The 15,175-nt window shown below is 36.1% G+C and overlaps 2 protein-coding genes across 7 annotated transcripts in view; one reads left to right on the forward strand and one right to left on the reverse strand.

Moving 5' to 3' along the window:
• Positions 1–15,175, reverse strand: part of LOC142339590 (membrane-associated protein Hem-like) — a 479,910-nt gene that overhangs the window by 193,480 nt on the left and 271,255 nt on the right. The window lies entirely within an intron of this gene.
• LOC142339589 (uncharacterized) overlaps positions 1–15,175 on the forward strand; it is a 55,646-nt gene that overhangs the window by 38,496 nt on the left and 1,975 nt on the right. For both annotated transcript variants that reach the window (XM_075389731.1, XM_075389729.1), the window contains 2 exons: positions 10,519–10,773; positions 11,478–11,684. In XM_075389731.1, coding sequence (XP_075245846.1) covers positions 10,519–10,773; positions 11,478–11,684 — 462 coding nt within the window. The remainder of the gene's footprint in view (positions 1–10,518; positions 10,774–11,477; positions 11,685–15,175) is intronic.

Consider the following 15,175-nt stretch of genomic DNA (forward strand, 5'->3'; position numbering starts at 1 on the left):
GTTCACACTTACTGCAAGCAGCATGCGATTTCATACCAGGTATTGCAGCCTTCACTTATTTTTGCTACTCTCAGCATGTGCCACTACTGTATAATAACGCCAGTCTTCAAAGTGAATCGGGTGTTCAACAAGGAGATCCCCTGGGTCCACTTCTCTTTTCGCTGACGTTATGGCCTGTTATAGAAAAAATAAGAGACGCGGTTCCAAATCTTACCCAGCACACTTGGTATTTGGACGATGGTTTCGTTGCTGGTTCAGAAGATCAAATCCGAACTACGCTCGTTATATTAGCCAATGAAGGTCCAAAAAGGGGTCTGTATTTGAGGAAAGACAAGTGCGAACTCTGGTCAATCATAGATCTACCCTCAGTTGATCGAGAAGTCACAAGAAATATGGGCAATGGTTTTGAAGTACTGGGTGCCGCAGTCGGATCACCAGAATTTGTTTCTTCTTGCCTGCAGAAACGTGTTCAGAAGGTTGTGTCGCTTTTGGAAAATTTGAGTTATCTGGATGATCCCCAATGTGCTCTCGGCATACTTCGTTATTGCCTAGGGACACCAAAGTTAGTCTACTCTCTACGCACTAACACGCCGACAAGACATCTGATCGATGTTTTAAAAGTCTTCGATTCCAGCCAACGGGATGCGTTAGATCAAATAATAGGTATTGTCACCTGTGACAATGTGTGGATGCAGTCAACCTTGCCAATAAACATTTCTGGCCTCGGAGTGCGACAACCGCAAGAGCAATACAAAGCCGCTTATGTGGGCTCAGTGTTAGCATCTGATGACTTGGTTCAGAAAATTACAAACCAGCGCGCGTCAGACAGTAGGGTTTTTAAGGAACTCTATGAAAGCCTTGAACCTTTCAACTTGAATTCCTACACACAGAAGAAAATTCAAGAAGCTGTAGATACTGAAAAGTTTTCTGAGCTGCTAAGAAATCAGTCGTCAAACAGAGAGAAAGCAAGACTGCAATCACTCTGTTTGCCTCATTCCGGCGCATGGCTTGCGGCACCTCCAGTTCCTGCCTTAGGTCTCCATCTGAGTCCCAGTGAATTTCAAATTAGTGTCAAATACAGACTAGGTATTGCAGTCTATGAAGATGAAAGAAAATGCCCTTACTGCAGGTCTGGGACCCTTGACATTTTTGGTGACCTCGCCGTCATCTGTACCGGAAGAGGGGATGCAATTTCTCGGCATGACAGGATTCGTGACCGTTTTGCATCAGCTTGCTCAGCAGCTTACTTGTCCCCAGTCATCGAAAAACGGAACCTTATTGCAGGAAACGGTTCTCGCCCTGGCGACATATTTCTGCCTTCATGGAAATCAGGTCGTCCAGCTGCTCTAGACGTCACCGTAACTTCTCCACTGCAACCAAACATTAAAAATCATGCGGCAGAGAAGTCTGGTTACGCGATTGAAGCAGCCGAAGAGCGAAAGTATGCACAACACGAAAAAAATTGCTCTGAGCAAGGATTTTTGTTTGTTCCTCTCGCTGTTGAGTCATTGGGTGGTCTGTCAGTTACTCTCAAGAATGCGTTAAAGCGCATAGCTCTGTTAGCTGACAGCAGGAATTATCAGTCGCAGGGACATGCTATAGCTTTTGATAGATTGGCTCAGTCCGTTTCCGTTGTGATTGTAAGAGGATCGGCTACAATGTTGCTTGCACGAGTCCCGTAACCCCAGCTTTCGCAATATTTTTGGACAAATTCTATTGTGGGCAAACATTGTGATCTCCAAGAAGAGTGGAGTCTTTTGAGAAGTGTCGCCCAATGAGAGGGGACCTGCGTTTTTGTAAATATTGTCTCACCCAATGAGCGGGGAGAACATAAATAATTTTCAAGAGTTCAATGAAGACTGAAACGAGAAGAATTCTGAAACTTAAGGAGAACAGGACTGATGTTATAAAGAGCGATTGAGAAGAATGAAGAATTCTTCAACCAAAAACACACTTATTTGAACCTTTAATGAGCAAAAACTTTTGATTCCGAATCAAAGTTTGATAACAAAGATTTGTATTAATTCACGATTGAGAATTTTGTTAGGATGTTAGAGTTTGTTTTTGTGATATACATATTAGAGGTATTGAAGGTGGCATGGTATTCGCTTTTTAAAGAATGAAATTGGATTAATATTTTGATTAGTTTGATCTTGCTCAAGTTTTCCTTATTTGATGTGTTTTAATGACGAGGGCACTGTTTCTCTGAAAAGCGACTATTTAGTTTTTTTTTCGCTTTTTGTAATGTCATGCCTTGTTTGGTCTGAAAGCTCTTGTAACAAGTATTGCAGTCGTCACTAATTTCGTTGTATTGCAATTTGGGACTTGTCCTGCTGTTTTTCAATTCGTCTTGAAAATTTTTTGGATGGTTTGTACACACACTCCATATTAGTTTGTTAATCATTCAATTTACGTTATTTTTTATGCGTGACGTAGTTTTCACTCCTGTTTTTTTGTGCAGTCGCGTGAATATTCTTTTGATCACACATGAAGTCACTGATTCTCAAAGTTAGTTTTGCTAACTTTAATTTGAGGTGTTCTTGTAAGCTGGGGATATTTCACTCTGTTTGAAGTTCATTTTAGAGCTGCTTTAAGAAACAATTAGTATGTTTGACAAATTTTTCTAAATGAAGTTAGGACAGCAGCAATTAATTTTGTCATTTTTTCAAGGATTTTTTTGGTCTCTTTATTAATATTTAGAGAGTACGGATTTGTGACGTAATTGCAGTTTGTTTTTCGGCAATATGCCGGCTATGTGCTGATCTTGTTACTAAAATTGGATTGTAATCAAGATAATGGAAAACAAAACCTGCAATAGCGCAAATTAGTCCAGTTCTGCAAGGCTTCAGGCTTATAAGAGTTGGCAAACTAGCAGACCAAAGTAAACAGACAGCACATAAACAAACGGTCCGAATAACCATAATGGATACAAGGAAGCCTTCGTTGCTGTGTGATGTTTTCAAAAGAAAACCTAGAGATGCACTAGTGCAACCAATAACAGTTGCACTAAGGCAAATAAGTATTTTTCGTCTCCTTGGATGGGCAATCACAAACACCAAAATGGGAATAATTGCGCTGATGCACGTAAGACCCAAGGTTATTTTGTCAAATGTTTCTTGTGATAGGTTTTTGGCTTTGAACAAACCAGATATAATGTTTTGGTATAAGCTGACATAGAAAGTTTGAAATAGAAAAATTGTGATGCATAAAATGAAAGTAACAATTTTGTAGATTTTTCGATCGGAGCATTGGTCCAATGTAACCATACTTACTAAATGTTGATTTTAAATCTAACAGTTAATGTAAAATTTTTACTGTAAAGTTTAATACAGATAATGTAAATATGTAAAATTTAATAGGTTAATAAATAATAAACTTTTCGAAAATGATTCGAATATGTGAAGCAGAGATCTGTTTTCGTAGTAGTGTTTTGATAGCAAAAAATAATGCTTTTGAACGCGAATTTGAAACTGTTCTTATGCAAAGGTCAATTTTGTTAGCTAAGACGACTAATCTCAATCAGAGAATAAACTGCAATTTGTAATGGCCAAAATTTCAATGCCATCAGTTGGGTTGTAACCAGAACTGCTCTCATTACTATTTATTTGAATACATATTGCACCTCTCATCTACTAGATTGAACTGTTAAACTAGTTGATTGCATTATATGCATATATAAATCAATCAAAAGTGAAACAGGCGAAGTTATAAGGTGTAGTCCACTTGCTCCTAGTTTCATATTTCACTCTTATTTAATGATGTCAAGTATAAGTTAGAAGCGATGGTGCGGTTGGTAATTGAAGGCTTAGTTGATATCGTTATGATAGTCGTATATATCATTTCGCGTTTGATAGGTTAACATGATTTAGATGACCAAAAACGAATCACGGATATTTATACTTGATGGTGATCTGCAATGAGTTAAACTGCAGGTTATTGTAAACAAGGCGAATCGTTTCCAAGTCCAGCAACTGTTACAACTCAGAAGTTTGCTTCTGTAAAGGTCGATCAAGTGTCAAAACTTAGATGGTAGATGCTATAAAATAGCTTAGGTTGCTTCGTCGACATGAAGATTAGAATAGCAAAGGAAGAAAAAGCTTTAAATTCAAAGAATTTGTCTATTGTTATAATACAAAAAAATTCTAAAAGCTTTCCTCGATTAATCTTCAATTAATGTGAATTATCCACAGCAGACAAACACCTCCAATTAAAGCTGGCAATCATCATTTTGAGACTGAGAAAAATTTTCCGTGGACACGTGAATCGCTGTTCATATATAATGAATGTGCGTTACGCTTTAACTAAATCAAAAACGTATATAAGCGTGACGAATAAAAGCTTATGGTTAAACCAGTTTTCGAATACAAATTCCTAAATGAAACTTTGACAATTTGAAGCACTGAGTCTTGGTGCAATTTTTCTTTTTTTTTTCGAATTTTAATACCTTGATTGTGTTCTCAAAAATTTGTAAGTTTCTTGAACTCTGTTGAGTTAAATTTCTCAATGAAGTTACTCAAAATCAATTAATTTAAAAAGCATAGCAGGAAGGCTCTTCAAATCTATCAAAAGAAAATTAAAATTTAAAATCATCTGATATTGAGAACAACTTTTTACTTTCCAAAATATCAACTTTGAGATGAAACAATTGGCGTTAAAGAAGGAGACACCACTGAAAAAAAAACAGACCAATAATAGAGGAGAAATATTATTTAAAAAAATAAATGTTTCGGAAAATAGCGGAAAATGTAAAGAACAAAATTTTTCGTACAGCAGCCGTGCTACAGAAATTGAGAACTTTTCATTGAGCCCTGCAAGTTGATCAAAATCAAATGAAAAAAAAATACAAAATTGGAAAGTAACAGAACTTACTACTGTTTACGAATTTATGTGTACACTTTTTCAAAAGCAAAAATGCGGATCCAAATGCAAACAAAACTGCAGGATAGAAAAGAATCCCTGCTACGAACACGAGAAAAAAAAAACTTTACATCAAACATCAATTCACTTTGATTTTTTAACATCAATGGGTTTAAATTCAACCACTGCTAAATATACTGTCGAGGAAATAAACGAAAACTTGAAAAATCGCTAGCTCTTCAAATAACCAGCAAAAAGCAAAGAATAAAAATTGGCCAAAGGCCTCTGAACAAATAAAGTTCCACTTGCACTTTTCCACCCATTCCCCCTTTGGAGTTGGAGAAAAAAGGTTGCTCATAGTTGAAAGTAGTTTCGTTGGTATAAACTTAAACTGTTCTTACAGATTTTATTCCCTGAGCGTGTTGAATACTAAATGAATATTGTGTTAGCAAGTAAATGAGCAAAGCATCATTTAAAAAAATAAAAGAGCAACCTATCCAGCTAGAAATGGGTCTTATTTTTTCGCCAGTCAGAATCGTGTCTTTCTAATCTTTCAAATAGGCATAAAATGCGTTCCAAGTAAACCTAACTATGAAATTTATTAGATACGACGGTTATAGGTTTATTATTTTTCGGTTTGGGGTGAACTATATTGAATCGGTGACCGATCTGAGAGTAAGACCTGGCAAAAATGTTGCTAGATTTGCCGTTTTATGTTAGTTTGCCTTTTGCCTTTAACCTCACGGAGTTAAAACGTTAGCCTTAACGTTACGAGATTCGGAAGCTTTTTATCTACGTAGAATGTGAATTCAATGGGATTTTTTTTATCCAACCGGAAGAAAAAGCCCACAGAGATAGTCTCATGTCAAGCATAAATCTGCAACAAGTTTCCCAAATGCAATTGTAAACGCAATAAATACACTGCTGAAAGCCAAGTCCAAACCAAGCTTTGTTATAGTCAATGTGCATCACAGCATCCAAGAAGATGAAATAAAGGAAGAACTCCTGAGCAATAGCAGAATGAATGTAGTAAAGGTGTCAATGATTGTTAGCCGAGCAAGTGGAAAACTTACGAAGCTTATCAGAGTAACAACAGATTCAACAAATCATGTTTCAGCAGCACAAAAGCACGGTGTAAAGATTGGTTGGCAGATCTACCGATAGGAACCAAGCAAAGAGCCGCCACATGTAAAACAATGCTGCAAGTGTCAGAAATATGGACACTCTGCCAATGAGTGTAAAAACGAGCAGCGCTGTCTACAATGCTCGGGCCATCACACAGTAAAACAATGCACTGAATGAAAAGAAAATACCAAGTGTTCTAATTTTGGTGTACAAAGGGTGTTCCTCGTATCAAAACGGAGTTGTTGATGCAACAAAGAGAAAAAAGATATAAGGTACTCGGCAGTAGCGAAAACACAAACTGAAATATACACCCAGACACAACTGTCTCAGCGATAAACATAAGTGTTCTGGTTGCTGAAGTACTCAGCAAAATCCAATCGACCTTCAAAAAATGCCTTACTGTGATGTAATCAAAGTTTTCAGTATTAGAGCAAACATCAACAATAGTAATAACCTTCACGAATGTTCCAACGCAACAAATTTAAACAAACGGCCATAAATTCAGCCCACATGGACAAAATTAAAGTCATGCAATGGAATTGCCAAGGCTTATCTAATAAAATACCAGATCTTCTTTTTTTGAAGGAGAAAGTTAATGATATTGTGTGCCTGATTGGAGTCAAGAGCTGGTGTAATAAAAATATCATCGATGATTACTTCGTAGTTACAGAAAGGAGAGCAAGTAAGTAACATGGCTCAATGATTTCGAAGTTGAAGTTAAACCAGAAATATTTGACAGAAATGAACAAGAAAAAGTTCTCGAAATACCTGTATCGAAATGACTGGCATGCTTTGAAATACCTGTTTTAGGTCATTCAAGGGTTATAGCTCTTTACAACTCACCAGGTCGCGATTTGAATTTGTCAGAAATTTTTGAAACTAAATTGAAAACTGTTTTTATCTGCGGAGATTTTAACGCTCCACATCAAGAGCGGAACTGCACATATAACACTGAAAAGCATGAATAAATACTTGAATTGATTGAAACTGGAGCTTCTAAGCTTTTAAATAATGATTTTCACACGTCAAAACATCAGGGAGACTGTAGAAATATTCCCGACCTACACTTTGCCTATCAATCAGTCTTTAAATTTTTTGACACATTTTGTTTCCGATGACTTTGGTTGTAACCATAGCTCAACCATTACAACCTTGAATATAGTAATTCAGAACAGTTTTGATTTTAATGCAAAAGTTAGCTTCAGAAAATTCAAACAGATTGTAAGACAAAAATATGAAAACTCTGTGCTATATCCCCCAATCTATCCAAAAGCAGAACTGAATCAATTTAATCAAGTACTTGTACAGATATTCAATTCTCACTACAGAAGTCGTATATCCTACAATAGTGATCTCCATTGGACATGAAACTACTAATCTTATTCACGAAAAAAAAAGAAAAAAGCTGAAAAGAAAAAACGGAGAACAGTACAAACCCTTGAAAAAGGAAAATTTCCTCCAAAGAGAAATGAAATCCATCAAACGATCGGATAAAGCAAACAATCAAAATCGAGCGCAAGTGATCAAAATATGGGGAGCAACTGCTTTTGAAGAGCTGTTAAAGCAATATTTTGCAATTCAACAAAGCCAAATGAAGTGTTGAAGTCTTTTGTAATCAAATAGAGCAACAACAGACAATGAAAAATTGCGAAATGTTCAAAACTCTACTACAGGATACAATGAAAAAGAATAAATACGGAAGCTTGGAACTAATTGAAAACTTCGAGAAAGTCGAAAATGAGACAAAATTGTTTCTCCAAAACGAATAAAGTAGACCAGTTTGATGAAATTCTAAAAATATAAGATCAAGTCCAGAGCAAAAAAAATCAGCTCGAACGTCTTGAAAAGGTTAACTGAATGCCTCAATGCATATATCTGTCTCCTGATAAATAGCTCTATGAACAATTCTTATGTTCCAACTACATGGAAAGAGTCGCAAGTAAAAATGCTACCAAAGCCGAACAAAATCAAAAAGCCTAACTAATTTTGTTGCAGAAATATGTGAAACTGCTGTAAAGAATACTGTCCTAACGCACTGTGCAAACAATGGTGTCTTTGTTGAAATGCAAAAATCTTATAGAAGGAACCGCTGCAGAAATAAATTTTAGCTCAATTTTACGCAGCACGTTACAGAAGCGTTTCAATGTTCCGAAATGGTGGGATTTCTTTGCCTAGATGTTGAAAAAGCGTTTGATACATTGTGGAGACTAGGAAGTCAAAACAAACTGCAAAAAATTGGTTTGCTTAAGCCTATGATAAAATGTGTTAACTTTTTTGTCTCTCAGAGAAGTGTCTTTGTAAAAATTAACAAGTCAAACAGCTGCACATTTTCAACAATAGCTGGAGTACCTCTGGGCAGCCTAATTGCACCAATACTCTTCCTGGTTTATATCAGCGGCATTCCTGATTTCCCTGCACAAATTTTTCATATTGCTGATGATTTTGCCCTTTACTACAGGCCGCGCTCCTGTAGAATAATTCAAGAGAAATTTCAATATTCACTAGACAAATTGATCAACTGGTGCGAAAAACTGAACCTAAGAATAAATTCTGGCAAAACAGATTTTTTGCTTTTTAAAGACCCGTCAAATGTTCCAGTCTAGATCTTTTTGTCAATTGTGCACGAATTAAAGGCGCAAGATCAGTAAATTTTCTTGCCGTAAACCTTACCCCGCAATTAAAGTGGAACGAACACTGAAAAATTTTGGTGGCATGAGCAAGCAAAAGAATCTACCATCTCTGGCGGCTCAGTCAGATCGACATTGATGACGAGTTCTTGCTGATTTTGTTTAAATCATGGGTTTGACTTCTTATTTCTGTATGCGAATGCCTGGTGGATTGACCAATCTAATTCAATTATCGACAACATACAACCAACCCAAAATAGTGCATTAAGAATTTGCATGAGAAAACCCCATTGGTACAGTGTCAAAAAACTCAATGAAGAGGCCAATATATCTGCTTTAGGGAGTTTTCAGATCAGATTAGCAAATGATTTCCTAAACGCTCAAAAAGGACAAGATCGATTCAAAATTTGAACTCATCCAAAAAAAGAGACAACGTCCGAAAAACCATTATCAAAGCACACTGGACCTTCTGTCCTGCTAATATTCTTTACATTTAATTCCGACAAGATTGCTAGATTCACTAATGGCGATAAAATACTGCCTTCAACAACAATCAGAGTGCATAGGGCAAGCGGTTAGCGGTTTTGGAACGAAACGAATGAAGCATCGAAAGATAATTCGAGTCACAGCCACGGCTTGCAGTGTTTTCGTCTATTTTTTTCATATATTTCATTTAAATTCCAATTCCTATATCGTAGAACAGCTATCAACCAGAGACATATTGCTAACCGCTTTTTTATTTATTTGGGGGCAAAAGTGTCTTGGAGCAACCAACATGTCCTGTCCTAATCCTGCAGCTAAGTCAGCCGCTCGTCTAGTATATTTGGGGCTTAGCTGTCGCGCAGTCTAGTATATTTGGGGCTTAGGTTGGCTGAGTTGTCGCGCAGTCATCTAATTCTATGATCAAACGGGGCGCAGTAGTTCAATCCCCGCCACGAGCGAAGCCCTATTTTTCTTTTTTTCTTTTTTTATTATTATCTCCACTTCCTTCACTCTCTATTTATATCTCCTTGGCACGCGTTACTTCCTGAATCATTAATCTTAATTAACGACTTTTTTCTCTTATGAATACAAAATTTTTTTTTGATATCTTACCACGCATGGAACAACGACGAACTAATCAACAACTAAGAGGCTAGCCGAGAACACCAAGAATAAGAATAAAAGCAACCAGAGCCAGCAGAAGCTGATCCCGGCGCTTGAATTCGCTCCCAATAACAAGAGCAATCAATTGGTTTTAAAGGAAAAACTCTGTACAAAGAGGAGCATAAACTCATCTTTCCGAACTTTTTGATGCCTTTTAAACTGATTGAACTTGATTGTACAGACATTATTAATAGGTCTATGTGGACTTTGAATTGAAACTACTATTGAGTGTTTTGACCAATATGTTGAGTTATGTATCTGAACGAATTTTTGTTTCGAATTTCAAATAATAATATTTGAAGATATTTAAAGTTCTTTATACGGCTTTGCGTTTGATTGCTTTTTGTCTGACCGAGTTGACTTTGTTTAGAAATAAGTGAAGGAGATAATGAAGTCCTAGCTAGTAACTCTCTTGACTTTAACGTTTTCTGAAGGATTCGAGCATTGAATTTTTTTGACAAGTTGCGATAGCTTTGAACAATGAGTTGATTTAAACATTGAAGAATTTAGATTCTCAAATACTTTAACTGTTTCTGCTAACTGGGCGCAATACAGTGAACGCCGATTTTTTAAAGTCGAATAATGTCTATTTAGCCCTTGAAATATGCAGACTGCTGGTTGTTGGTTTTTATGATTTTTTTCTCTATATATTCACCCATCCAAAAATGTAGCTATGAATGCATTTCGCTAACAACTTTAAACTTTAGCTTGGGCTGAGAGCAATTCGTTTGACGTGGGTGTGTTATTAGCTTTATATTTTTAGCTGAGAGCTCTCAAATGCAGTCAAGGCGATGACAAAATATCAGTGAACAGTGGTGCAAGCACTAATAAAGAGCAGCAGCCTGCCTCCGATGCAATTCCAGCCAATATTACTTCTGATAGATCCAGCATTTCTCCAAGTCAGTCTATCGAGCCAAGTTCGAAAACTATTCAAGAGTTCAAGTTGAAGCAAGATGATTCAGCAGGTCATAGAAGTTTTTCTCCAGCCGAAGAAGATCAAACTGATAAATCACAGAATGTTAGAGCCTTCATTTTTTAGCTTTTAAAAGCCAAAGTAAATTTTATCTATCTTCGCATTTTGGACTTTTGTCCCTTTGTGCCCCCTATCAGCTTAGAGAGTGTATGTTAGTTGCACCCCCAACAGCACTTGCTAAATTTTAAAATAATGATTTACTGTGTAATGGCACCTGCTCTGTAACGTAACTGGAGGACATTAGGTTCGGAGGGGGGGGGGGGGGGTGCAAACGGAAAAGATCCAGCAGGTTCATTCTGATTGTCAGACAATGGCAATGAATTCATTTTCTTGTCAAGTTTTTCACAAATGATGGTAGACGATCATAAGAAAAACCGCTTTGCTGTAAAATTATACTCTGCAAGGCATTCAAATTATGCAAGGTTCTCTAATGATTATTGCGTGGGGGGGGTAACAATTGATGTAGCCAGTGAAAATGTCAACGAAAAGTAAAGAGCGAGGACTTAACACACAAGTCAAATCCGGGATCTTCTCCGTTTATGCCCCCCCCCCCCCCCCAAGTACGTTATGCAGCCCCAGTTACAGAGCACTTGTCATTACATAGTAAAACTAAATCATTATTTAAAAGCATAACACGTGTGTCGGGAGTGTGAATAATATTTAAGAAATTTTACTTCGCCATCCAAAGATTTAAGAAAAATGCTTAGAAAAAGCAGCAAAAAATGCTTAGAAACGGTTTCATTTTTAAGATAATTCGATCGAATACGAGTCCCACTGTGAGTGGCGATGCTGATGTATGGAGAGAGTTCTTCACTGCGAGTGAGCGGGAAATGAAGGAGCAGTTGATGAGTGAGATTGTGAACATGCGGCAGGTCATTGCTATGCTTGAGAGCCAGAAAGCCCAGTTGGTTAACCAGGTGGCACACGAGTTGGGAACTACGGTCGAATTTAAAATGGTTAGTGGAAAGAAGTTGATCTTTAAAAGCAATTTTTGTAATGTGTATTTTTTATGCCAAATTTTAGCTTGACCGTTTTTGCACTTACTCTAGTACATTCGGGCTCTTGTTTGAATCATTTGACTTCTCCGATAATTTTTTTAAGCTTTCTTAAAATTTGCGTGATCTAAATTGCACACATTCAGAAATTTGTAGGCGGTGGTGTTAATTTAGCGTACGCACAGAAACGTTAAAAGCCGGTATAACGAACTTGTCAACATCTCAGACAGGCGTCCAGAGACCGCTGGTTGGAAACCCACATAGGTCAGGAGTTTTGCACCCATAACAATTTCTAAATTGTGCCAAATATGTTTTTGACTTCTTAATTAGGCCACCCCACCTGTTCTGTTATTCGAGAGCAATTCGTCTGATGTTAGTCGGTTTATATTAGGCATCCAAGAGCTATCCCCCGCCCACTCTCCCGCAAAATTCTTGTCATAAGGCGTTATGAACAAAATATGCGTGTTTTCGGCTTATTATGGTTTCTGTAGCCTAAAAAGAGATGTGACATGTTTAGGAATTTTTCCTCAGGATTGTTTTGGCTCATAACAATTCGTAAATATTTAAATCTTTGTAAATCTTTCAATAATAGCCATAGCTGGGGCTATTATTGGCCTTCTCTTGGTTTTTTTTATTTCGTCGTCATTTTTTACGACCATATGACAACACAACCACTTCAAATCTGCTTTTTGTTCATTCGTTCATGCAATTTCAATTGACGTGAAGTCATGTGACGTCATTTTTCACTCTTGGTAAAGCGAGTTTTGTTCATTCGCGTGATTAAGTTTTTGGTAAAACGTGACTTACCTCACTCTCAAAAATGACTTCCTCTCTCTGAAATTGACTTTTCTTCACTTTAACTCAAAGAGGTAAGGACAAGTGAATGTGTGTCACTCTAAATGAAGGTTATTTGAGAGCAGCAAATAGAGGCAGCAATAACTTATACAGATTCTTTGTCAAAATTTAACATCTCATCCTTTAATGAAAAGAGTAATTTTTTGGTCTGTCTTTTCACTCTTTTTGAGACTGCAGATCTACGCAGCTATTGCGGCTATTTTCTGGCAATCTGGCAGCTATGTTTTTCTTGAATTACAAAGCAAATTAGATCTACAATGTTTGAAAAGCATTCCAATTCTAATCCGCAAAATTTTTTTTGTTCCCGTTCTGTTCTGCCCAGAAGCTCCATCCGTGTCTCTTTTATTAGCTCCGATAGCTGAGTGGAGCTATTATTGACCTTCCCTTGATTTTTTACAATTGTGTGCTGTCTTTTGCTCACAATTTGACTGTCATACTTCAGTCAAGCTGACGTATTGGTAAAAGCAAACAAGTAGTTTTGGTTTTAGGCTCGAAAATTGTTCTAACTGGTTTTGAAGTGAAGTGGAAAAATCATTTGAACAATTTTTTGGTTTTCGAGAGAATAGATTTTTTTTATTTGCGGCTATTTGACTTCTGTTTTATTAATATTATTATAATTAAGCTAGTAGTTATAATTCTTTCCAACATTTCTTTCAAATATGGTGCAATGTACTTGCGCGGAAGGCTTTTACAGCATTTTTTTTTACGTCATGTGTACACATCGTAGAGAAAAATTGGAAATTGTTGTCTTATAGCTCCCTGGGTCTAATTTTGATTCTTTTGAAAATGTAATTTTGCAGCATGCAACATGAGAAACAATTTAGGAAAACATGAAAAGGAAAAGTTTGGGAAACAGTAGTGCACAAAATTTTAGGAAAATGCACAAAATTTTCTCCAAGCTTTGATTTAGAAGTAGGGGAGATCCGTTTTGCTTTGCAACGTATTTCGTTGGTTATAAACCAATAAATATTTTTTGTCTGAAATGTTTGCTTTTTAGAAAGATAGAAACCCAAATGTGTCTGTTTGTGTATCGTGTATCTGTAGTTGATCTGATTCTTTAGGTGACTGAATAATTTCTCTAGTTTGACAGGCTTTCGGTAGTTAAAAGGAACAAAGTAATTGACAGCATGGATTTTTTTGGAAAATGATCTTGAGAATAGTGCAATATAAGGAATTTCTTGACTTAAACTTTTCGGCATTTGTCTGGGTTTTAAGGTATACCCTAAAACCATTCTTCTACGAACTTTTATTCTGCAAACATTTTGTTTCACTTGTTAAGATTTCACAGTAGACTTTGAAAACTGAAAGAATTCTGTTTTTTTTTCAATGTAGAAGGATTTGTAAAAATTATTTTAAAAAAATATGTTAACGAAAAAGGGTTTCTTAATTTTTTTTAAAGGATTTTGTTTCAGAACATGATTGACAAAAAATCAATTGATATTTCTGAAATTTTTTACATTTGAATTTTAATGTTTTATTTTCGCCTGTGCTGAGGATTTTGAATTTGCAATTTCGTGGGTCACGATACTCAAAGAATTTTTTATTAAATGCTAATTGAAAAAAGTTGATTATTTATATTGAAAATCTCAAAAATATGTCTTCGTCATCAATTCCTGTGTTCATCACAAAATTAGTGTTCTTTAAGTTTTATAAGTCATTTTAAAGGTGGGAACGAACGCTCATTTGCACTATAATGGATTCTCAAAAAATGCAAAAAGAAAGAGAAGAAAAGCCAAATAATTTCAAAAATGACAGTGTGGAACATTTTATCAACACCATGATCAATTGATATCTGTAAAAGTTTAACTAAATTAAATCTCATTTTTTTCGGAGGTTCTGTCGTATTTATCAAATAATTTTGATTCTGTTTCCGGTCAGATTTCAAGCATTTAGTTTCTCGAATCTTAAAAATTATTGGTGTTTGTGATTCCCTGAAAGCCATTTTTTTGGTATGCTGAGATTCTCAACTTTTGTAGCAACTGATATGCTGTCATGTCAATTGAAAAATGCGAACTGAAAAGCATATTTACGATGTCTTTGTTTTGTTTCTTGATGTTGAAATATCTTCTGACACATGCTAAACTCACGTTTTTAACTTTTAAATTTTGAAGTATTTTTAGCAGTTAAAAATACACTAGGATACAGATGATCCACTTCAAAGCGGGAGAGACAGATTTGTCAGAATACTGATCTGTATTTGAATTTTCTGTGATTGACTAAGAAAAAATATACGTGCTTTCAAAACCCTACCAAGTTATAATATGGTTAATTGCTCTCGAACGAAGTTTGAAGCAATTACTGTATACGTGTCTTTTTACGCAAAAGTTTTTGTTCTAGAACATTCTTTGACTTCTTGAGTGATTTTCTCAAATTTTAGTTCTTAATTTTTGCCTGGTTTAAGTTGCTCGTGTTCTGAAAAAAATTTCGTTGGTAGAAGTAATTATGGGTGTAAGGAATTTAATAATAAGAGAAAGTTATAGCAAATATCTTTTCAATCTGAAAGCTCCAATTTTGGCCGGTGTTCTTTGCGTAGACTGTTCATGGATCAAGAAGACAACTAGCTCACTGTCTACACCTCTAGTGTTCAAAAGCGATGA

The sequence above is a fragment of the Convolutriloba macropyga genome, chromosome 5 (assembly GCF_964194025.1).
Source record: "Convolutriloba macropyga chromosome 5, txConMacr16.3, whole genome shotgun sequence".
Lineage (NCBI taxonomy): Eukaryota > Metazoa > Xenacoelomorpha > Acoela > Convolutidae > Convolutriloba > Convolutriloba macropyga.